Raw genomic sequence first — 26,276 nt, forward strand, 5'->3', positions numbered from 1 at the left:
AAGATCCTAAAGAATGAATACTTAGTGTGATACGCGTGAAATTTCTATTTGATTTGCTGCTGCTGAAAGATACTGAATTCATTTTCCTTGATTCTTGTTAGGCTTGACTTTTCCCATTTTTTAATTACAACGTGAAGCCTGGATTGTGGATATTATTTAAATTCACCATGTAGTAGCTCTGTTTGATGAACAGTAAGTAACCTATGGTAAATTACATTGTATAGTGAAGTACTGATTTTCATTCAATGTCTAAACAATTTACACTTTTCTCCTCACTAGTCATTCCAGTACAAAGTGAAACAACCCATCAACCCATTCTCTCTAGCCTCCAACATTTTCCCGTAGACAATTCCATCATTATTTTCATTGCTCATAACTTACATGGGGACATGGGATATGGACAGCAGCTCCCTTGGTGGTCCCGTCCTCAGTTCCACCGAGGGACTGACTGCCCTCAGCCCTCAGTCACCCCCCACCCAGATTTCTGACGTAGGGCCACTTGCCCTGCATGTGCACAGAGAACAAAGGGAGGGCTTCTAAATTAGTGTGTGTGTGTGACTGTGTGGAAGGAAGATGTGAGTGTGTAAGGGCTGTGGGAGTGATCTTATAAGTGTGTGCATGTGTGTGAGTGTGCATATGTATGGATTAATGAGTGAGGAGGTAGAGGAATGCATGTATAAGGAGTATACGTGTAAGGATTGTGTGTGGTAAAGAGCTTTGGGGTGCGTGAGGGAGCACACAAGTGTTTACAGACACGTTGAGAGGCTGTGTGCAATGGCCGTTCATTTATGTGTGTAAAGAGTGTGTGAGAATGACTGTACAAGTGTGAGTGTGAGCACGTGTGCAAATATATGTACACCTTTACGTGTAGGTTTGATCCAACTTAAAGTTACAGTATACACTGTTTAGTTCCCATCAGATTTTAAGTATATTTTTAATGTTCCTGTGTTTTTAACTGCAATGTATTAAACCATTAAATTATGTGTTTCTTATATATAGATTAATAGTAACCACAATAAATGTGAATGTGCCCCCAGGGGGCTAGACAGCTCGGCAGGCAGACATTTCCATGGGACTTCCCCGGCCCCGGGGCGCTGAGATTTGATGTGGGCTCTGCTTCTGAGCCATGTCCTCTTAGCCAACTTCCCCTCCCTGTGCATCTGTTTTCATATTTATTAGAAACAAATACTACTAGGAACAAGCTCTGTGGGTTTTTGTGAGGATTACTTTAAGTACATATTAATTAATTAAAAATTCATTTCAGGGAGGGCCCCTCTATCTGCTAAATGGGACGCTGCCCAATTCATAAATCATTTCATAAACACAATCAGATCTTTAAAATTAAAAAATAAGTATAATTCATTTGAGAACACAGTCCTTGCACACAGTCTCTCACACACACGTACACACTCACAAGCTCACTCACATATCCAAAAGCACCTTACATACTCACACACCCTCACACAACTCCTCACACACTAACTCATACAAATGCACACACACACAACCATACTATCCCAACACAGGCTCACACTTGTAGGTCATTCACACACGCATTCCCAGACTCCTTGCACACTCACATCATCCTTACACATAGTCATTCAAACTTAAATACTAATTCATGTTAAGTGCTTAGGATATACCCTGGTAAACAGATTTTTAAAAAGACTTTAATAATGTTTAGAAGCTATGTCAATAGGTATAGCACATAAGACCAAAATAAATGAATATACATCTTCTTCTGAATATAAGAGGATGAGTTTAGAGGTACTTTTGGAAATCTAAAAGGTAAACAAATGCCAAAATTACTTTGATTTTTGCTATTAAGATTACTAGGGTGACCGTTAGTCATAAGTTTCTCCTAAAAAAATAAATCACATATAGCCAAGATCTATCCATAATTTGCTCACTATTTCTGAAAAGTGTTTTTCAGACGTGGTACTAAAACTATACATTCTCCAATTGTGCTGCATCACAGTCCTCTGTTTTACAAGTGCGTATCTCCCCAGATTCCCTGTGTAAGAGGGCAGCTTCAGAGAAACCCACATTGGAGAAGTGTGCATCAACTTGTACAGGGAGAACTGTCTGCAATCTGAGATGGTCAACATGACTATCACTAATAGTGTGGATGGCTGAACCTTCCCATGGGGCCCTAACGACTGTTAGCCACTGAGAAGTGAGCCCCACCTTGAGAGAGCTGGCTCAGGAAGCCTTGCCACACGCCCTTCCCCAGATCGGGATTAAGGTTCTAGAGCTGGTGTGGATGTAACTTTGAAAAAAGTCACCGGCATTTAGTCCCATAATCAAGCCAATTCAGGTTTACAATCTAAATTCTTTCTTCACATATCATCTTTCATTATAGAAAGATTATTTTCTCTATAAATCAGGTTAAATAAATAAATAATGAATAAATAAATATGCATAGAAAGGAAAGTATGGCCTTCTAATCCGTTGCTAAATGAGATTACAATTACTTTTTTCTACACACAACAGAGTATCTATTAGTATTCAAAATAGGATCATAGACACTGATAGACGAATGGTCTATCAGGTGTAATATACATATAATATATAATAATATTATATATATAGATGTGTGTTTATGTTGATAAAATAGCTCATACAAATAAAAAGTTATTTTTGAAGCTCAGAATTTATATTTATTCAAAATATATATTGAACACTACTACAGGGTAGGGGCTAAGTCTGTCAAACACTGCTTAGTTTTTTTATCTGTAATGGCCATGACACTCCATTGAACTCAATAATTAAAATTAACACTCTTGATATGAAAGCATGACTGGCAAGATTATTTGGCTAATATGCCCATGCCTAAAAATATATTTTAATTATTAACTATCAATTTATTGTTTTAATTATTAACTATCAATTTATTGTTTTAATTATTAACTATCAATTATTGTTTTACTTGTTATCTACAACTAACTTCCAAATCTTGAATTATCATACCCTGTAGTGGAGTTCCTACTGCAACTACTTGGTCATCCTTATATCTTGATCAGTACTACCACTCCAGACTTTCCCAGAGGAGAGGCTCTTTTTATTTTCCCTACAGAGAAGACAGTAATGGGTTGTTAAAGGCACACAGTAGGAGCACAGCAACCAGTTAAACTGCTAGGCCTCTGAAAATATTACTCAGCTGTCAGAGAAGCAGTCCGTCTATGACTTAGTGGTACGTGGTGATCAATACTACTGTTAGGCTGTACTAATTTACTGAGTTTAATGATATATTTTCGATACATTTACACCCATCTAAAATTATAGCAGCAGCAACATTACCTTTTGTAAACTGGTAGCATGTGTACATATAAATAACATGGTCACATGTCTTCCACCTCAATTTTATCCTTGGAAATATGAAGTATAAAACTAAAAGTGTATTTTTCTTTTCCTTTTTTTTTTAAGCGTATCTTTCTTATTTCTAATGTGAATATCATCCAGTTCCTGTGGAACAGGTGATGGCAGGAAAGAGAAGTTTAAAAACATATTCGTTTTATATATAAATTTTAATATGCTGCCAAATGTTTGAAAATGGACAGGTCAAGGTAAAGAAATGAGATTGCCCTTACCTGTCTGTGATTCCACATGAGTCTATCTGAAGGTCACTGAAGTTTCCAAGGGACCCCTGCTGAACTGAAATCAGATCTACCACCTTGTTACTGATAGAAATGAGTCTCATACATCCCTGAAATCCACCCAGTGGATTTTTACATTTGGATCCAAAGCTGTTGTTAGGACAACCTGACCAAAACAAAACAAAACAAAGTAAATCAGGATATATCATAATGAATCAGGATTTAGTAGCACAAACAACTTCCTTATGAAAAAAGAAAAGAAAAAAGGCACTTGATTAATTTCTTAAAATTAAGAGGGAGGAAGAGCCCCTCACAGCCATCATTAGTTTGATCTAAATGACATATTGCAATTCATACAAAGTATTTCTCTTCATTACCATACGGTTCACATGAAATCATATTACCCTATGGTAATAAAGAGAAATACTTTGTATTAATAAGAATATATAATAATTATATGCTATAATTATATATTATATATACTATATTATCATTATGTAATATTAAATGATATATTAAACACAGGAACTTAGTCTTTTGGAATGCAAAAAAGGCATAAAGATTGAAAATGTGCACTGTAGATAACAAAAGATAAATCAGTGACAGTGAAATACCTTGGTATTTAAAGCTAACTATTTGGGAAAGGAGCTGTATTGACTTGGAATAAAATTACCAACTATTTAATTAAATACTTTATTTTCATATGCATATAAGAGCCATACACACATGCATTTTAATAAATCATAATGACTTAACGTCAAAAACATTTCACTGTGATTTTATTTATTCTTTGCCTCATAAAAGAATGCTCCATTTATATTGATTTTTTTCTAACACTTATCTAAGACCTGTTTCTAATTATTTAAGTAATAAAGAACTATATTATTAACCATTATTCTCTGGGGTTTAATGATGTTCTAAGTGTTTCTCTAGCCAAGTGAAATAAATAATTTTATGGAGTATGGACACATATATTATACTTAGGTATTTTTCATTAATCTTTCTCTGCTGTTATGGTTGTCAAGCACTATTACAGTTTCAAGAATAAGAAATGAATCAGAAACTTCCTAATTCCTACACAAGCCACACTCTTTTTCTTCCTAATACCTATACAATCCACACTCTTTCCTAATTATAATTAAATATTGTGACTGACGATATTTCCCCTTAATGCTTATTTTCCTAACAAAACACATTAACGTGGCAAGTAAAGGCCAGGAGTCATGTTTAAAACGGTTATCAGGTACACTGGAATATCACATTTTAACCAAGGGAGACTTTGAAGTTTCAAATTTGATATATCAAGAAAAGGTGATGAAAGCTCTTGGAGTATCAATTTATTGTACATGGTACAACATACGTTTTCAGTGCTTAAAATTCTTCTGTGGTGTAGGAGATGGTTATTATAACCTCGATATGTTTTCTAGATGACTTATTAACCAATTAAGAATGTTAAAGTAAAAACTGAGAGGATAATAGTTCAATAATATTTGGGGGCGACTACAATATGCCAGGAATATAAACAGCTCTGCTAATCTCCTTTTCTCCAGGTAGAGTTTCCTGACACATTTCAAACCATTTCAGAATAAAATAAATTGTGCAATATGCCTGTAGGGAATAAAACTAAGCAAACGCAGTGACAAAGAAAGATTACGGAACTTTACAGAAAGCACATCGTCATATCATTAGGCACTTCATATCCCTAGCTACAATTTTTAATAAGCAAGAGATTTTAAGAATAAAGAAGGGTTCAAGCCAGGTTCGTCTCATTAGTCTACGATAACAGGCAACCACAAGTTAATATATTGCCAACAGCAGAGAGAAATTCAGCACTGAACCCGTTTGAGATGGAAGGTCTAAACTATGAAGTTTTCCGGGGAATACTTAATGCTGAATTAACGGATGGACCCATTACCGGAGGCAGTGCGCATGTGAAGCACCTCTGAGGATGACAGATAAATTATAATCACTCAGTGTCACCACACCAGAAGATGTCGGCTTTGACTTCATGGTGGTCTAGCCTGTTCACTGGATGGAGCATGTCTGATTTACCCAAGCGGGGGTGTGAGAATTCTACCCGAGGTCTACTGCCTCTGGTCGGTGCTGCACAGTGTGTTATTCAAGAGCACAAAGATCACATGGGGGAATATTGCAGAAATTAGACGTTTGCCTGCCTTCAATCTGGAGAACCCAGATTTAAAATTTATAATTTATAAATGATAAAAGTCGAGCACAATGCACCACAATGAAGTCTGAAGTTTTGAAAAAGCACGAAAAAGCACTCAGTTGGAGGGAGAAAAAGTGGAAAACGATGGACAGATAATGGAGTCTGGTATGGCATAGGCGGAATGCTATGATTTCTGAGCAGCCCCCTCTCCCAACATGACTGTCACTCTCAAGACCAGCCTGGAATGGAGGTACAATGCAGGTTGGTGGAAGAGACTGCAGCCATGGTAGGCCAACTCTAGGCTGATAAGATCACTGGAAAGCTGCAGGTGAGTTGAGAGGGTAGTGGAAGAGAACTGATGGGAAATATCTCAGAACATGGGATATTTATTTACTTGAAGATAAACTGGCTGAAGAAGTAACAACTTAAGCAGAGCCTTCCACCTAGATAATATGGATCCTAGTATTACAGGAGGCTCTCAGGCACACAGAGCGGAAGGTTTTCTAGGGCCAAAACCTGTGACAGTTTGCCTTGGGACTCAGGGCATCCAGTGATAAAACTGGGAAGAGTTAGTCACCCCACTCTCCTCCAGTCCACTCCCCACATCCAGAATTGCCAGCCCAAAGGCCTAAGGGGGCTTCCAGAAGGATGGACGTCCTCTACCAGTCTCTGGACCACAAGTCTGGGAAGAACTGCAGAACAGCAGAACTCTCCTCTGCGCTCTGTGGACATGGCCATCCCTTGCAACAAGGGAGGGAGGAGAAGGGCAGGAGAAGGTCCCCTGCTTTATTTTGGCTTCTTGTTCCCAGCCCTGGAAATGTCAGCGTGCCTTAGTCTGTGCGGGGTGTGTGTTCATTGATCAGCAGAATCCCATGCCCAAAATGTTCTGGAACTGAAGGACACCAATTGAAATGATTGATTAAACAGAGATACCTAAGTAAACCTGTGATTGTGATTTTTTTTTGAAGTCCTGAAGTTTGAATTTTATTATGGAAGCTTCCACAGTTTATTGGTTAGGAACTCAGAAACACTTTAATAGACAGCAAATTATAAAGAACATGAGAGGGAGAATAAAACCCAAATTCAAGACAGTGTTCATCTGGGGTGATGAAGAGATAGGACCCTGGATGGGCAAATGAATGTTGATAATATTATCTTTCTAAGCTGGGAAATGCACATGTAGATATGCATAGTATTCTAATTAGTATCCTTTAAAATGCACATATGATGTAAGAGGACACTGGGTGCAGGGAATATGGGCACTCTCTTTGTATCTTTGCAACTTTTTCATAAATGTAAAACTATTCAAAGATTAAAAGTTTATTTAAATAAAATAGAGTATATCATTTGTACCATAATAAAAACAAGCAAAATTACAGAGTGCACATGTGATATATTTCACCATAAACTAGGACAGAATGAATAATAGCAATAAAAATTTTCTGCAAAAAATAGGTAAGCATCGTTAAATATGAACATGAGGGATGCAAAATACTTTAAGAACGAGGATTGTATTTTCATGATTTACACTTTTATCCAGTCTATTCATTTTATCTAGTCTTTTTTTTCACATTTAACAATATGCCTGTTTTTAAAATCTCTTTTAGTGCTTCTGAATCTTTTCCTTTGAAGTGAAAGCTCTTAGTTAATTTGTTCTCCATACCTTACCATTTATTAAAGGAATGTGTTCCCATGGATTGCCATAAAATCAATCATATATTCCATGAGGTTTAATAAACAACTTGGTTCAGAAATGAACAAATCTCGCCAAAGGAGGCAATTACATCTTTTAAGATTGTTGCCACTGTGCTGCCATTCACAGCAGCGGATTAGGCAGGGGTTTTCTTTGTTTGTTCCTTTTTTTTTTTTTTTTAAGAAACTGTTTATTTTCCATCGACCTTATTTCCATTTTGTTTGCCTTTGTGGAAGAGCGGCTTAAGACCACTCAGGTGTTGCTCCTACCCATTCAGTGGCCAGAGCCGCCTGCGACTTCAAGTTGAGAAGCAGTGAACTCAGAAGCTGGAGCAGTCCATTCACCCTGAAATCCCTCCGTGGTCACAGCCTTTTCAGCAGCGCTCTGCTCTTCCCTTTCAATCCCTTCAGGAACTCTGCAGAAGCAGAGCTCAGGTGCCACGCATGCGCAGAACATCCCGGGCCGGCCCCCACCCCATCAGACCCACTGACTGAGCTTCCCTGTTGTTGCAAGGGATGGCGATGCCCACAGAGCGCGGAGGAGAGTTCTGTGCTCCACAGAGCGATGGTAGGCAGTGAACTTGACACGCCTCTGTGAGAGGCTGGTGGTCAGGCCTGGGATCAGTCACCACCAGAAGTCTCGGGCCCCGGACGGCTGGCTGGATGTGGTCAGTGGAGGTTCCAGTGGGGACACGGCCGGCAGTAGGCGTGGCTCCAGGGGCAGCAGCATACTTCAGCCCAGCGCACGGGCCCGGATTCCTGGGTGATAGGACACTGACATCAGCCAGGTTTTCAACGGCAATAACGGCACGAGCTGCCAGCAGAAGCTTCTCCCAGGTTCTCCTCAGATTCATGAGGTAGCCTCCATCACCTCCCCTTCTGTAGATGTACTGTGGTTCCATCTGGAAGTCAAGGTTGGTGCCACCCACGCGGGTTCCTGCCGCGAGGAATTTGAGGACTCCTCCTCCTTCATTTGCAGGTCATTGAGGGCTCCAGACATTGTGAAAGTTTCCCTTTAAGTTATGACAGGAATACTGTATGGACCCCTCCCTGGGTAGCACGGAAAGTGTTTGTTTGTTCTTAGTATCAGATGAACGATGCATGGTCTGTGTGCTTATTGTCAATTCTTAGGAAGGAATTTGTATTTTATTGATGAATAATAAAGATTGGGCTACTGCCACCAAATTCAAAGGCGATTCTAGACAGAGGTGACTATTAAAATTCAAAATAACAGCAATAAGAAACACACCAAATCATGATTAGAAATAAGTCTTACTACTACTACTACCAGTTTTACAACTTTGCCTTTCTACTGGCAAATCACATTTTATTTTAATTTTCCAGTGGTAAAGACTCATTTCCATTTCCAAGGTTTTCTTTTCCAAGCTTTTAGTTCAATCAAACATCCAGGGCAGGTAAATGCTTCATTTGTTTTTGTTCTCTTAGAGAGATGGCCTGGTGTTGAAGGTTGATGCCCTAATTTCATCAAATGTATCAGTGCATTATTACTTAGCAATGAACAGAGGTTTCTATGGCTAATTAGGTTAGATTATTTGCCACTGGCATAATATTGTCCTTCTGCATCAGGCAGTAGGAAAGCAATAAGGATGCTCCAGAGGAGCTAAGAGCCATGTGCAGGAAAATACTGCAATAAAATCAGCCCATAAAATCTGAAAAAGCCATATAAGAACCATTTCACACTAGGAAAATATAACAAAGTTTGAAAGTGAGAACTGAAGACGGTTGTCTATTTGCAATCATTCTCGTTGAAATTGTAAATGTAAGTAAATCACATCTAAGAAATGCATCTTAGGTCATAGTTGGTCATCTTGATTCACTCAACATTTCCATGTTCAAAGAAAGTGAGAAATTACCATACTATTGAATTGGTTAAAACATGATGACATCTCCAAGACACAGGGGGGAGTAACTGCAAATAGGGGTCAACTGCCCGTATGGCCTGACCTTTTCTCTTACCTCCGAAATAATAGGTACCACCTGAATAAATCTGCTCAGGCCCCAGGGAAGAAGCAGCAGAGGCTACTTGGCCATCTACCACCAGACTCAAGTGATTCCGTTTGGCAGATAAGGAGATGGAATGCCACTGCCCGTCATTTAATCCAACACCTGGGGAGACGAAATCAGTTAAAAGAGATCTCTCTCAGCGCTCACCATCCAGACACCCCATCCCTCCCACCCCCCACCACTCCAGCAACCCTCAGTTTGTTTCCTGAGCGCTGTGAATAGTACAAGACTGTTGAATCACAGACCTGTACCTCTGAAACAAATAATACATTATATGTTAAAAAAAGAAAAAAAAGAAGAAGGAGAAGAAGATAGCAGGTGGGGAACAATGAAGGGGGGGATATCGGAGGGGGAGATGAACCATGAGAGACGATGGACTCTGAAAAACAAACTGAGGGTTCTAGAGGGGAGGGGGGTGGGAGGATGGGTTAGCCTGGTGATGGGTATTAAGGAGGGCACGTTCTGCATGGAGCACTGGGTATTATACGCAAATAATGAATCATGGGACACTACATCAAAAACTAATGATGTAATGTATGGTGATTAACATAATAAAAAAATAAAATTTGAAAAAAATAAAAAATAAGAGATCTCTCTCAACAGTGAACAGTATAAGTAGTTAGAAACAAAATAGACATTGCCCAATCAAGCACAGCACTCAGTATATTAATAAAAGGAAACAGAAAGACAGGAAAAGGAGGCAAGTGGGTACCCTCTTGTGGAAAATGGTGCGTTATTCTTTTCTTAGGGCCTCAATAAAAAGAACAAAATCCCCAACTTTGGACAAAGTCCTAAGTAGTTAAAATCTTCCAACTATTTGGCATGCACAGTTTTCAGCTTCCATCATGTACTTTACCTTTTACAGGGAGGGGTTTGGGAAGAGCACAGATACTTTCCAAAATTCTCGGTTAGACCCAATAAAATGATTTATCTGCTTTTTTATATTCTTGTGTAGTCATCTTTTATAATATTATATATTTAGCAATGTACATCAAGTCAATCATTACAAAAATTACTATAATGAATATTGAAAGTTTTCCCATATAATATGAAGTTAAAAAATAAAGCAGTGTGTAAAACCACATTTACATCGTTGATCCTCATGGTGTATAGATTCCATATTTGCAAATTCATGTACTCACCAGAATTTATTTGTAACCCCAAAATCAATACTCAGGGCATCTTTGGAATCATTCACAGAAATGCACAGAGCAGTGAATAAATTGAGTTCACCGACACATGTGTTTCCAGCTGAGGTTAAACAAGGAAACGCTTGTTGCAGCTCTCATATGTGAACACGTTTCCCTCATTTTTGTGCTTTTGGTTGGTGATTTTGCCATTTAAAAGAGCCCAGGCATAGTGATGAAGTACTGTCTGGTGTTCCTAAATGCAAGAAGGCTGTGATAGTGCCTCAGAGAAAATAAACATGTTATATGAACCTCATTCAGGCATTGGTTATAGTGAATCTGGCCACGAGTTCAATGTTAATGGATCAACAATATATATTAAATAAGGTATCTTTAAACAGAATCACATATAAAAGCAAGGTTATATATAGACTCGTTGACAAAAATGTGACCAGAAGGTCACAGGAACCTAACCCCATAATTCCCCTAGGAGTGGAAGTTCAATATTTGCTAATTCAATGTTCACGATGACTTTACACAACATAACTACTGCAAATGATGAGAATCAACTACATATATATAATTCTAATGATATTCTTACTTTTTGTATAAATATGGGGAAGGGCTGGAAGTAAATACCCCTATATATAAACAGTAATTTTTGCATAATGGAAAATTGTGGTTTTTATTCATTTTTATATTTTCCCTGGATTTTTCAAGATTATATATATAACCAAAAATTGCATTAATCAAAAATCAAAGTATTCTCTTCACCCCTAAAAAACAATCTCCCCTCCCTCCCAAGGCAGCTCTAGTTTGATGAATCTATTAGATGACTTAGCCCTTTCCTTCTTTAAGGGAATTAAGTCTACAAAGGTTCTATGTCTGAATATCAGCAAACAGGTGGACTCTAAGCATCTCTATTGTGGATTTACCAGTAAGGTTTATATCCATTGAATACTCAATGCTGTATGATTTTGTATATCAAATTAGTAAACTAAAATAGGAGTACTCTATTAAACCCAAAGGTCATGGCCTCTTTTCTGATACAATGTACAATGTACAATTTCTTTACGTCCCCAGCTATTTTTGACCACAGGCTTTCAGACAGAAAATGTGTAGAAGCTCCCTTAGGCGATTAAGCTCTTTGCCCTGGATTTATTTAGTATAACGCAAATTCCATCCTGGGCACCGAAGCTCATTTTTATACTACATCCAGGAAGCAAAAAAGATTTTCAAAGACCCAACTGGCTTGGTTTGTGAAAGGTGATGAGAAAGACCTAAAAACTGAAAAATGTAGGTTAGATACTTTTAGACACATTTTCTAAGAGTGGGCTCTGGAAATAGACGATTGAAGAGTTATGTAATTCCTGACGGTATGAGATTGGACTAAAATAAATCAAATGCCCCAGATTTGTCATCTAGAGCTTCCTTTAAGAGGATACATTTAGAGTGAAAGTACTTGTACTGAGCTTTGCGTCACACGCAATGACGCCTCCCACCCTCCCTCCGCCACCATGCGCCACCACGTACCGCCTATCGGCTCTCTCAAAGATTGACATGCCTGTAAACATGATTCTGCTTCTGTTATCTTATCTTAGGCTTTTTATCGGCCCAGGACAGTGCTTCTCAAGCTACCTGTAGTGATGAACATTTTCTTTCCTGGCCTAGAGCAGACTGATACTTTCATAAAACTGAGGGAAAGTTAGTAAAAATTAAATAAAGAAGACATAAAATACAAGCCCAGCATCCATATGCTTGGATGGCACAGCAAGATCTTATTGCTCTAACAGGTTCTTAGAACTTAATGCCAAGGTTTACGCTCCTCTTGGAAACAAACATTTCACTGAATGAGCGTTAGTCCAGGGACCACGCTTTTGAGTAGCAGTGCTCCAGGTATCCGCTGGGTGGCGCATGCTGCAGGATTAAAGTCAAAGCTCGGGAATTTCTTCTGTCAATACAGAAGCCAGTTTAGATTAAGAGCAAAGACTGCTAGGACAGCCGCTCTGTCATCTGACACAGTTAAGTCACCCCCTCACCAGCCAGCACGTAGTGAAGTTGTGCTGTGTTTGGGGGGAACCACTGGAAAGCTCTTCCCAAGCCTCACTTATAACAGACACCACTGACTTAGGAGGAGGAGGCTTGTCACCCATCAGTGGGATTTATTATGTAAATTAAACAATGAAAAGTCCAATTAATTCCTTTCTCTTAACTTGACATAATAAAAGGATAATTTTAAAATTAGGTTCTATTTTTTTTTTAAAGTATACAACTCTTTCCCGCTTTTAGGTCTGATGAGAGGGAGCCCCTTAAAAGACCACACCACTGTAAAAGAAGGGAAGGAGAAGAATCACAGAATTTGTACTTTTTCTTGTTCATGTTATCAGGTAAGTAAATGCTAATTTGAGGACTGCTCCCACCACTCATAAGTTTTGAGTCTGGGGGAGGGGCATGTTATTGGTATAATAAAAAAAATAGTAACAACAGTTTTTATGGATTTCATAACAGGTATTGTGTGCTTTACATGCATTGTGTATTTAATCTTCAACACTGCTAGTATTATGCTCATTTTAAATATGGGGAAAATGCTCAAATAAGAACAAATAATTATCCAAGGTAATGTCCAGCTGGTAAGCTGATTTCAAAACCCATGCTGTTCTCTGCCTGCAGGACAGGCGGTGCCTTTATTTTTTTGCTTTTGTAAGTAATTACAAGAGAAACCAAAAAGCAGCCCCCAAACTGCTAGGAAGTGGCCTGGCACTCTGAGGAGGCCTCGGTGGTATGAGAAGTTGGCGGGCACTCAGGGCTAGGCCTTGGTGTTCTCCCACTGAACACAATCTCATAGAACACCAATATTAGTCAAGGAAACTACAATGAAATTGGACCAAAAAAAAAAAAAAAAAGTCAAGACTACTTCATAATCTTGTGTAAGCCCAGACAATATCAAGGCTATTGTGAAAACCACAAAAATACCAAACTTCCTCTTCTGGATAATATGAATGACAACCTATTTTATTTTTTTTATACCAATCACAGCTTCGGCCTTATTTCATTCCTCCATCCTAGATAAGATTTACAAAGATACCTCATCACACAATTACCCTCACTTCCTAGCAACATTTAATCCAGAGGAGTTTTCCACTTCCTTGAAACCTCCCCCCAAATAAGCTAACAACCCAAATTAACACCTTTATATGAAGACACGCCCATGGCTCCCCAGGGTGTGTGTCATACTTGCTGCAATAAGCAATAAACCCACAACTTGTTTGATTACAGGTATGTTCATTGTGGACTTTGGATGGAAAGCACTGACAACTCTAAGTGGAATTATGAAAGAATAGAAAAATAAATAGAAGTGTTTGCAATTACAGGTAGTAGGGGAGAACACAACTGTTTACCAGAACTCTCTCCCTCTCCCTCTCTTCTCTTCTCCCATCCTCTTGCCCTCCTCCTCCTTCTTTCTCTCTCTTTCTCTATCTCTGTCTCTCCCTCTCTCTCTTTTTCTCACCTTCTCAGGTCCAACCACATAAACACACAAAATACAGAAGGAGGAAAATGATTTACATCTGCTCCTCGTATACAATCTTCTGGTACCAACCCTAAGTTGCTACAAAGAAACTGTGACAGCTTAGCCACCATCACTCTTCTCATAAGACTATAATAGGCATCCATGAGATAAGATGTAGAAAGAAAAAAAGCCTGCTGTATGGGGTAGGTTCTTTGCAAAGGTGCAAAAGGTGCTTATACATAGGCTATTGCTCAAGGAGCAACTGAAGGGTTTTTCCCATTTTTAAATATCTTTAAGAGCTCTGAAACAGTGTCAGAAATTCCTATATCCATTAACTATATTCACTAACCAGAACTAAAGTTCCAGGCCATCAGATAGTGCTTGTCAAGATGAAAATATGGAGATCACTGGTGCCAATCACTTTAGGAAAAAGAGGGAGTTTTGGGGAGTGATAGGTTTACAATCTGAAAGTAGGAATATTTTAAAAATGAAAGGGAAGAAGGTGGAATAAAACAAGGCTTCTTCTGGGTTAGGCAAATCAAGAGGGCTGCTCCTCTGGTAGGGCCACAAGAATCATGAAGGTCTAGCAAATTAAAAATGTCAGAAACATCTCTTACTCTGCAAGCCCGCATCGCCAGGGCCTGCTCATGATGGCAAGAAGCTGCTTTAAAGGCCTGATTTTCACCTTCAGGCAAAAGCAGCAGCAAAAACACTAAATCATAGCAGAAATCTCAAATCCTACAATAATGAGTTTGCTTTAAATAAGAAAATATAACCACACTGTTCATTGGGTCCTTGATGCCATCTGAACAATTGTTGCTTTGACATCTATAAAAGCGACAAAGACTGGAAATATTTTGTGTCATGAGGGGTTTTGTAATACTGCAATACCTTTTATAATTTAGACTAGTATCTTCAATATTTCAAAAATGATACAGGCTGACACAGTATTTTCAAAGAATTTCAAGTGACAATTTGCCAAACCGTATAGCACATTAAAAATTTATCCTGCTAATTCAAAGATTTGAATAATTTGGTTCTTTCTCAACACAATTTTTTATTCTACTGCAAAAGACAGAAAAATCTTGATTCTTTAAAACATACAAGATTAGTAATTTATATCTTCAGTAGCTAAGAAAAATTGAGCCACCCTTACAGGATGGAAAGCTTTAACATAATATGATACAAATCCATCAATAAGTATGATTCCCTTTAAAGAGTCATTATAATACATTCTGACAAAGGACTTAATTCTTGAACACTGTACATGTGAAAGCCTTCCCCATGAGAGAACCAATGAACCACTCACCCAACTACCATTTATGTACTCCATTTTCAAGTGCAAAAGGTGCTTGCCTCACTGAAACTGGCCAAAATTAATATTTTTCAAGAAACTGGAAAAATGGGAGTAGGGGAGTTGGTAAGTCAAGGCCTACTTGCGTAATCTGAAGTGTAATGATTTTTCCTATCTTGGCATTCATCCATAGTCAAGGTTCCTGGTTATTAGCTATGGAAACAATCATACTGAGTCCTCTGATGCTATAATGGATTACATTACATACGAATTTAAACATTAATTTAGAGATTTTTAAATCATTCGGAGTATTCTATATAGACTTCTGCCTAGTAATTTAATAAATATTCATGCCTGTAATGTGTTTAGAAATGGACTAGCTTCATGGGGCTCACTATAGTAACATACTGAAGCAGTTTCTTTAAGATGTTGAAAGAAGGCTATGAATATAACCACTCCTTAGGATGTCAAATAAATCACAGTAAATGACACATTAATGACAAGCTTACATTTTTAGGCCCTCATTTTAGGGAGCCTGTTAATTATTCATATGGCACTGATTAATTTATTTCCTTTTGTCAAACCTGCAAATCTACCACATTTTGAGCATTACATTAAAAAGTCACAACATAGTGGCTATTAAAAATTATAATTAATATTGAACTTTCAGCTCCCACATTTAAGCTGCAGTGATATATTGAACAACAAAAAAGATGCATAAAGACTATGCATTTGTGCATCCATCTGTGTACTTGTTCTTCCTATGTTTAGTTTCTGACTGTGATCTAACTGATTTTTCCTCTCTGAGTCATATTCTATTAATTTGGTGATAGTTAATATAGAGGAGTACTACAACAGCATCTTTAATTTTTTTTTAAAGATCATTTATTAAACTGATGTAGCCATTTACCCCAATGTGACCTCTAGTTGCTTGGCTTGGGTGTTATTCCACATATATGAAAATGTGATGGAGATCCCTTGTCAAGAACTATATAATTTTAATGAAGAGACAAAAATATCCCTCACCCAAAGCACTGACCTAAATTAGACATTAATTTTCCAGATACTCATATAGTCTCCTTAATTATAGTACTTCAAATCATTATGATACCGTATTGCCTAGAAGTGGAGAGAATCCCATTTGGTGCCCAAATGAAGAACTTGGCATGAATCTTTTCATCCTCCCCAAATATATCCAACTCTGTACAGAATACATCAGCAAGTGAAGATATTTTGACTAATCATTTCAGTTTTACATCACACACGAATATAGAAATAGAGATACAGATCCAAGAAAGACCTCTCCTTTTCTCTCATGGACCAGATAAGGCTAATGGCCGTGTTAGACAGAGCCTAGTCTTCCCCTGAAGATGCCCAGTAAACTTTTGGATCCATTTCAAAGTCTTTCGCATTTTTCCCCAAAACACATTTCCTCAGAATATGGTCACTTATCTGGAGTGGGCAAGAAGGTCATGAAAGGACATTTCTATTCCCTCATAACTATCATTTGGTTAATAAGAACTGCTAGTGTCGAAGCCATATTTAAAAGGAAATTGGAATCAAGGTCCTGTAAGGCAGAACACTGATAATCTTATTAACTCAAGTATTCATTTATTAAACAAATACTAATTTTTTGGTTATGCATAAAATTTTACGGAAAAGGGACTGAGAGGTAATGAAATCTTTCAAACCCATATGCTTTGCCTGCAGGAACACACTTATTACCTGCTGTGATGTCACTGGGTAATTTTCCTGGCTGGAAGAGATTCAGCTTAAGTTTTCCATCATTAAGAAAGAGGAGGAGACCCCCTGAAACCAGCTGAAGTTCGCTGAATAGCAGAAGTCCTGCCTTGTTCCAGGTTCGAAACTGAAACGTGGCCAAAAGCTCGTTCTCCCCGGAAAAGCCTGGCAGGGCTAAGTAACTCCTAGGGCTGAGAAAAGTCACAGGCACAGACTGTGATTGTGAGCAGGAAAACGACACATTTCCCTGAGAAGAAAGCAAAAGAAAAAGCTTTAAGAATGGCTCACATCATTTTAGTAATAGAAATGGAAATATTCACAAAGGCCGTTTTTCGATCTATTATCCTTGGTTTAAAACAACAACAAACTGCGATCAACATGAAAAATCAAATCCTTGCCATATATCTTAAAGGTTCTTCAAATCTTGTGATAGTAAAATCTTTCCCTAGGTTCTTGGTGAAATCTGTTTTCCCCCAGCTCTCAACTTCTATAAAGGGCATCTAACTCAATGCCATTGAAGTCAATAAAAATTTATTTAAGCCAATTCTTTGTTTTTGTCTTTTCTTGGCTTTCCACTCCCTGGGCTCTGGGTGAAATCCTTTTCTCCTGCATCCTTTGATGCCTTTGGTTCTAATTCACCCCATAACATACCCAATATTAATGAGCTACTGTTTTTCCTTCTGTATTATTTTCATATTTTTCTCTTTTCCCATTGGAACTCTTATTTATATATATAATATATATATATATAGTTTCAGTTTTATGTTCAGTTATATCTACATAAGCACATACTTAGATATATGTTGACAATATACCTACACACTAGGCATTATTTATTTTAGTTTTTGTTTTTGTTTTTGTTTTTTAAGATTTTTTATTTATTTGCGAGAGAGAGAATGAGAGACAGAGAGCATGAGAGGGAGGAGGGTCAGAGGGAGAAGCAGACTCCCTGCTGAGCAGGGAGCCCGATGTGGGACTCGATCCCGGGACTCCAGGATCATGACCTGAGCCGAAGGCAGTCGCTTAACCAACTGAGCCACCCAGGCGCCCTAGGCATTATTTATTTTACAAAAATAGGAGCTATGTTTTAGAACTAAAAAATACCTTACGGAAATCGTTTTGAGCCTGGCATAAGCCTAATTCCTTCTTTTTGTTGATTGCATAATACTCTATTATGCGAATAGTCCAACTTTTACTCAATTGTTTTCCTGTTAATGTGCTTGTTTCCAGGTTTTACCTCTCCCAGAAATGCTATAATAAATAACTCTGCATGCTCCTACGTGTATTTTCAGTTCTACAGAAGAGGGTTCTAAGTGCAAAACTATATATACCTATATGTTTTAATAAATATTTCCAGCTTCTTTTCCAAAAAGAAGTTAAAATACTCCACATTTCTACTGGTAATATATAAGGATATCCTTGTCCCCACATCCTTGGCAGGAATAGGTATTATAGGATCTTTTAAATCTGCACAAGTTCAATGACAAAATGCCAACGTGATATATCATTTTTATTTATCTTGCATTTACCTGACCAACAGTGAATCTGAGCATTTTTCATGAGTTCGTGGCTCTTTTGGACTAGCTTTCCTCAGAATGGTCTGTTCATATCCTTAGCACATTTTTCCTTTTTTTTTTTTTTTAATATTTATTTATTGTGGAGAGAGAGAGAGAAAGTGAGCACAAGCCGGGGGAGCAGCAGAGGGAGAGGGAGAGAAGCAGACTCCCTGCTGAGCAGGGAGCCCGATGCGGGGCTCGATCCCAGGACCCTGAGATCATGACCTGAGGCGAAACCAAGAGTCAGATGCTTAACTGACTGAGCCACCCAGGCGCCCACGTTTTTCCTTTTATGTTTTACGTTGGACACTACAATGTATAATGTACTACTCACATTCCTTTATTTTTTTAAAAGATTTTATTTTTAAGTAATCTCTACACCCAATGTGGGGCTTGAACTCAAAACCTTAAGATCAAGAGTCGCATGATCTACTGAATGAGCCAGCCAGGTGCCCCAACCTTCCTTTATTTTTAAAACATTTATTTTAAAACATTTTTGGCTTTTTCTTATCATTTCTTATCATTATGCTTGTATCATCAGATTAACATGTATTATTTCTCATCTAATGGTTTATTGTAAAATTTATTTATTATAAAATCTATTATAAGATCTTCAAGATACCTTAGAATTGCATAAATTTTCATTAAAATACTATAGATATATAAATTATTCTCCTACTAGAGTAAAATAGATATTTAAGGATTTCAAAAAACTTTAAGGTCTAAATTATTTAGAAATAATTAAGCACATTCCTTAACAGTCTTCAGAAATTAATATAAAACATACTTATTTTTCCTGAAAGTAATCTTTAACATGTTTTCCAAATACAGATTTGAAAAGTCAGTGAAATTGACTTTATTTAGGAGGATACATTTTGGAATTAAACCATTTGGTCTTGGTTAAACAAAAATATTTGGTTATACTGTGATTCTGTTAAAAGTGAATTAGCTTTCATTGTGGACAAATATCTTGTCCCAGTGAATGAAATAACAAAAGCGGGAAAATAAACTACACTGACCCAAAATGTAAAGGCAATTAGAAACTAACAAACCTCGTAAAACTGGAAACATTTCACCAGCTGCAGTTTGGTCTGATGCTCCATTTGGACGGCTGCCCGTTACCTTGCAAGCAGCAAATCCTCTTGCCATTGAAAAGTGGGTGTTAGCTGCATGAGCGGTTTCTGGAAACTCGTTTGCCCATGAAACACATCTATCTACAGTTTTTTGTTTTTGTTTTTTTCCTTTTAAATCATCTTCCCTTTTATAAAAAAAAATAACTAAAAATCTTTCTGGATGGTATACTCCTACAAATACTACCAATTCACACAGAGAATCAGGAATAAAATCTTTTGTAAACAACAAATCTTCCCATGATACGCTTTGGAATTGGCTGACATAGCACGAGCTTAAATGGATATATCCTGAATTTTGAACAATTAAAGAAATGTATTGAAATGGATCTGTGTGTCTGCTTTTCTATCATGAAGCTGGTTAAACTGGAAACCATGTTTCCCAGAACCCCCTTCCATGGCTGGTTCTGGTGAAAAGTGAGCCCAAAACGGAGCTTCTGTGATATTTGAGTCAAAAGTGAAATGCCAGCCATTTTCTTCCAAAGCGTTTTGAAGGATGATCACAGAGGAGCTGGTTTGTTCCAGTTTGTCCTGGCTCTCCTCCACTATGCTCTATCTCTTCTTCCTGACAGCTGGCCTCCACATTCCAGGTCCTCTGTTAAGATCCAAGTCCTAAAATAGATCCCTTGGTCATAAGACTCAGAGTGGTGCTGCTTCCCTGACTGAACCCTGACCAGTACAGTCATATTTAAAATCTGTTGCATTTCCACAGAACTAGAATATAATGCAGCCTGACCAACACTGCTATTGGGACAGACTGGCAGATGCAGTGGTGTAACAGCCTATTCGTTTCTCTTATTTGTTATGAATGACCATGGCAAAATACAGTTTTTCAAATGTCTCTCTAATATACATGGATGTTATCTGATTCCAGGAACTTGGCATGCTTATTTAGGGAGTTTGTCAGGGAGTCTCTTATTAAGGAAGTTACACAGCAAAGAAATTAGCCCCCTGGAGTAATAACATCACAGAATTAAATTATCAACTGTAAAAAAAAAAATGCTTTACTTTATATAAAAATAAAATAATCATGCCCTGTGCATTATAATTCCTTTAGATAGGATTAATCCTTTCCATGCATATTGCCTAGCAGAGAAAATTTTTAAAAGAGTAATTTCTAAAACATCGTATCATGTGGGAATCCAAAATGGAAAAGGTTTTTTTGCGTGGAAAAGTAACATAGTTTCACGCATTCATTTACATGAAGATTCTCTTACCATAGTGATGATCTCTGGTTTTTGTCGCTTGGCCAGATCAATAACATCTACTCCATTATAATAAAGGTTTTCTAGACACCCATGAAAATTCTTACGGGGGAATGACACTGATTTTCCAGGTGCTGGAATCCCTCCAAAGCTGATCTTAGAAAGAAAAATGGCATCAATAATATTGTTTAGTGATTTTCTGATAATCTGCTTAAATAATTATAATTAGCAGCTATAGCTTTAATCATCACAGATAAATCAATTTTTCATCACTCTACACTGCCATGTTGCTAATTTCATATGGATATTTTTAAAAATTAAAATGCAGATTTGAAAACAAATTTACATGCATTCAGTTTTCATTTACACGAGAGCTTGATTATTCTTACAAGTTACTAATCACATCTGGATTTGATGTTTATTGGTTGATGAATAAAAATGCAGCTTTATATCCATGGTAAACCTCTGTTTAATAACATAACTGGTTATAATGGCATTATGTTTTATCTACATTTCCGGCACATATTGGTTATTTGTGCATTTGAATCAATTGATAATCTATTCATTACTACAACCTCTCCATAAATCTACACTGCTCAAGGATGCCCTACAGCACAAAAAAAGAACCACGCAACACATTCTATATCCACTTCTGGTAATACAATCTCCTGGACATTTCCTACATGTGATAATCTGTGACTATACATTTCAGGTAATAAAGAAAATCTCTCTCTGTAAGAGTAGGTTAACATATTGTCAGAAAGATGAAGCATCAGTAGTATCTGCCCAAATCTGCTATTGTGAGTTAGGTCACCTTGGGAAACACTTCGCCGGGACTCGGAATTACTCTGACAGAGGCGAGGGGTGCTCCCTACAATATATTTTCTTTTGCATGGCTACGCAACATACACATCATAAAAATCCGTATTAATTGAAACATAACTGTCACACCTCATAATCAAGGTCCAGGTAACTGAATTCTCCCTGGGCGTGGAAACGGTGCCTTTGCTCATCCACTGTAAAGTTGACTTGTTTGCCCACGCGCTGGATGAGCACGGAGTGCCAGTGCTGATCGTCCAGCAGGCTGCCCAGGGTGAGATTGATGAGCGTGTGAGTGGAGGGCAGTTTGGCTTCACCTGAGAAGAGAAAAAAAATAACGGCACCATTATTCCCAGTCTAAAAAAAAAAAAAAAGTTCCCCCTTGTGGACCAGCATCTCTCATAACTCATAATAATTGCAATCTCCTTCCTTGCATTCCATCCAAAACACTAGTATGGATCTATCTGAAGTTTGAATATAATATTCTCTCAACCTTGTTGTAATTTCTTCCACTGTTAATTCTTTTTATTAGTAGTTCCCATCACATGCTCATTTGCAATGTAAATTTTATCTTTGCTACAACCTCATTATTTTTACTACCTCAATATTTTCAATGACTTTCTTCATGATGTTTGAAAACAGCTATGTAGTTCTCCTGGCACTTTGTAAAAAATATCAAATGAGGGTCTTGTACAATTTGCAAAATATGAACCATTTGTACATGAAAGTGCAATATTGGTGTACATATAAGCCCTTGAATATGGAAATAAGGCACCTTAACTATTAAAAGAGAAGCTATAAAAATATTAAGTTACTGAAGTGATATCCAAATGGCCAGATTTTCAAGTACTTCACCAAATAATTTTACCTGAATTAATAAGTAAAAAGAGTCTTCCTCTTCTTAATTCCAGTGTGATGTGATCTCCATTTTGCCCTTCCCGGTGGAGCAGAATTCCATCACTCTGCATAGTTTTAAATTTCAAAGAAATAATATCCTTTACTGGGCTCAGGGAGTTTTGATCAAATCTGTAGAGAAGGGAACTTTTTCCATCAAGATCAACCACCTCTGATCCTAGAGACAAAGACATTGAAAGTCATTCTAAAGGATACATATGCTTTTTATTAAAGCATTTTAAATGTGTGTGTGTGTATGTATGTATATATATATATATCATATACATATGATATATATAAAGCATTGTGCATTGTGCATAAACACACACATGCACAGTTCAGTTCCAAGCCAGTCATAAAGGAAAATAAAAGTTCCAATGTCTAATTCTCTCTTGATGCCTGGGATTGATTCCATTTTCGTCTTTACTAACCTATTTACAAAATCGTGATCTAGAAATACATCTTAAATTGTATTCCTAATTTTCTCATATTATTGAAAGCTATTCTTTTCATTCAATAAACAAAAGAAAATCAGGAAAAAGATTATGATCAATACCCATAAAATCACTTTGCTTATTTCACAATCAGTATTTTTAATGATGTTCCCGAAGTGTTGAAGTTAAATGCTTTTTGGCTCCTGAAAAAATAGTTTTGATGTCTCAAAATTCTCTCATACGTGCTGTAGATAAGAGATCTACATACAAATACACACACATACATCAGACTCATCAAATGCCACCTCAAGTATATATTAAGCTGAACTTTGTGTTTTATGATTTTTGTGGCTAATAGTACTTAAGAGTAATGCTGTATTCTGTCTTCTAGAGGACATCTTTGGAAAGTCATTCACTCAATGATATTATAAGGGCTGTTCTGCTGCATTTGTGTCAAAACTGTGACATTGACATGTTTTTTCAGCTTTCTGACAGTGTCTTATCTACTCATTGTCAAGATCACTTTTATTCAGTTCATCTGAAAAAAAGATGTTATGTTATAGCAGTAACGTAACAGCTCATCTGTCAAAATCAGTTGCACCCTGAACAACAGACACAAAATAGAACTGATAATCCTCAGAAAGCCTAGCAGTGTTTTCTACATTTCGCAAGTCAAAGATTTTTTTTAAGGCAATTACCCTTGAGTGTACATTTATGTAATAAATGACAAGGTTAGGGAAACCCAATGAAGCTATTTTTCAACTGGTTAGCTAACTCTTCCCAGTCAATGAAATGACATTAAAGTTTACTCATTTTGTTTCATTTGACAAAATTATTACAGCTACTTGTATGCCCAAATATACATTTCATTCAGATTATCCATCATATTTAATGTGAACCATTTATAACTCACCACCCCCTGAAATTTTTTTCAACTATTTTATGCAGTTATCTTTTGAAAATTCAGAGGTTTGATTTTTCCACATCTTGTTAATGTGCTTATAAAGAATTCATTCACCAAATGCACATGAATAAACATTGCATTCTGTAGAAAGAATAATGTTAACTGAACAATTATTCCTTGTTATATAGCTGAATGAATGTGCACGGTAAAAACATAACTCTGTGTCATATACAAATAATGTGTTCTATGATTATTAGATTACAATAAATTAAGAAAAATTCCAATAAGACAGACTTTAAATGCTGACACATTTGGAGCCATGCAGTTATCTCTGAGTTAATGTATTGCTTAAAGGCAACCATCATAATAATGATTTTATTTTAGATAAAGTCTATTTTGGGGATTAGCTACCAAGAGAATTTTTTTTCCAGTAAAGGTTCAACCTGTGTGACTTCAGCCTACTATTTCTTTTTTTCTCTTCTTCGCTATTATATCATATTATAATGGTCATATTCACCCTTCATGGCACCCAAAGCTTTTGTGCCTACAATATTTCCATCAGTAAAAACAGGATAGTGAACGATTGATGCTTGAAGCAATGGTGTACTGCCCCCTCTCTTAAACTGAAGCCACTTGCCACTTTCTTTCACTCTTACCCATTATCTCCTTACTCCATAGATAATACTTCAGTAATGTGAGACATTCGTTCAATAAGTATGTATTTAGCGCATTGTTTGTGAGACCCTGGGATGGATGCTGACATTAAGAGAGTGATCAACACCAGCATGGCTCCTGCCCTCATAGAGCTGACATTCCATGAAGATGGACATGGCTTAACCAGTGAACAACCATGACGGACTGATCAAGCCTAACAGAAGACTGGGTCTCTTTAGTTAAGGTAGTTGGGGAAACCTCACCACTGACCTTCCTACTCCCCACGGTCTTCAAGTCCTATATGTGTCCCCATAAACTTTTAGAATTACTCTGAGGACATTTAATTCTCCAAAACCTCGGCATTCTCCCAACACTTTCTCTCCTTCACTGTCAGGAAAGGAAGTTCTGAGGGTTGCTGAGAAATATGGTGACAGTCAGTAATTCAACTCTCAGAAGAGGAGGAAGAGTGAGCAGTGCTTGCCTTGAAAATGGGTCTGAAAGTGAGAAAGCAGTTTAATTAGGAGAAGAATAAACAGATTTCACATGTGTGTGAACAATAGCTTCAGAGAAAAAAGCTATATAAATCAGAATGTGAGTACAATGTCAGCATAGGAAAACTTTAACTTATATATGTACAACTTATGTACAAGAATTTTCATTAAAAAAAATTCAGGATGATTCCTAACAGTATTACTTTAAATAAAAGACTCACTTATAATGAGTCTAATATAAGTCACTGTTATAAAAAGCTATCTACACAACAGATCTGATATATAAAAAGCATACAATTTTCAACAATAATCACAAAACACTGTGTTGTGGCACATACTGTTAATGATATAAAAATCTGAAATTATATAAAAGAAGTCTTGAGAGAGACAGACACAGAGAGAGAGGGAAACAGAGAAAAGGAATTTGAATTCATTATCAGAATCTAGCTCTCCAAGGATGCTGGTGGGAGGAGAGGTTTGTAGTTTCTCTTGAAAATTGTCTTACCCACTGTTAAGAAAAATTGGAAAAACTAGATATAATCCAGAGGAATAACTTCACATTCTTTCAATGTCATACAGGACCATTTCTTCACAGACTCACCTAAAGATTATTTAATTCTAGGTGAATTAATAAATGTCTGATTTTACTACTTATTACAGATTAGGATAGACTTTGTTAAGTTACATGTTAATTTGTAGATTTCTTTTCCCAGTAGAAATACAAATGGCTCTACAGTTATGGTTTTATTGCCCTGTTGGACATTAACTATTTATGTACCCAACTTAGTAAAAGTAATCCAACATTCTTTCTTGGATTCCTATCTACACTCAGTCTCTTGAATCTTCTTCCAACTAGCTTTACCATCCTTTTGACTCCTTTTTTTAATTAATAAAATACATCTTTCATATATGTTTATTCTGTATTTGAATTTAAGTCATGTTTTTTTGCTTTTGAAAATTCTACTTTTTCAACATTTTTTTATTACGTTATGTTAATCACCATACATTACATCATTAGTTTTTGATGTAGTGTTCCATGA

At 37.0% G+C, this 26,276-nt stretch overlaps 1 protein-coding gene across 3 annotated transcripts in view; it reads right to left on the reverse strand.

The window, feature by feature from the left end:
• The window catches only part of CNTNAP4 (contactin associated protein family member 4), a 369,439-nt gene that overhangs the window by 189,494 nt on the left and 153,669 nt on the right, over positions 1–26,276 (reverse strand). For all 3 annotated transcript variants that reach the window (XM_078063784.1, XM_036074809.2, XM_036074807.2), the window contains exons 5-10: positions 22,728–22,931; positions 21,992–22,176; positions 21,053–21,196; positions 17,135–17,396; positions 9,433–9,582; positions 3,591–3,762 (exon numbers count right to left, since the gene is read on the reverse strand). In XM_078063784.1, coding sequence (XP_077919910.1) covers positions 3,591–3,762; positions 9,433–9,582; positions 17,135–17,396; positions 21,053–21,196; positions 21,992–22,176; positions 22,728–22,931 — 1,117 coding nt within the window. The remainder of the gene's footprint in view (positions 1–3,590; positions 3,763–9,432; positions 9,583–17,134; positions 17,397–21,052; positions 21,197–21,991; positions 22,177–22,727; positions 22,932–26,276) is intronic.

The sequence above is a fragment of the Halichoerus grypus genome, chromosome 15 (genome assembly GCF_964656455.1).
Source record: "Halichoerus grypus chromosome 15, mHalGry1.hap1.1, whole genome shotgun sequence".
NCBI lineage: Eukaryota > Metazoa > Chordata > Mammalia > Carnivora > Phocidae > Halichoerus > Halichoerus grypus.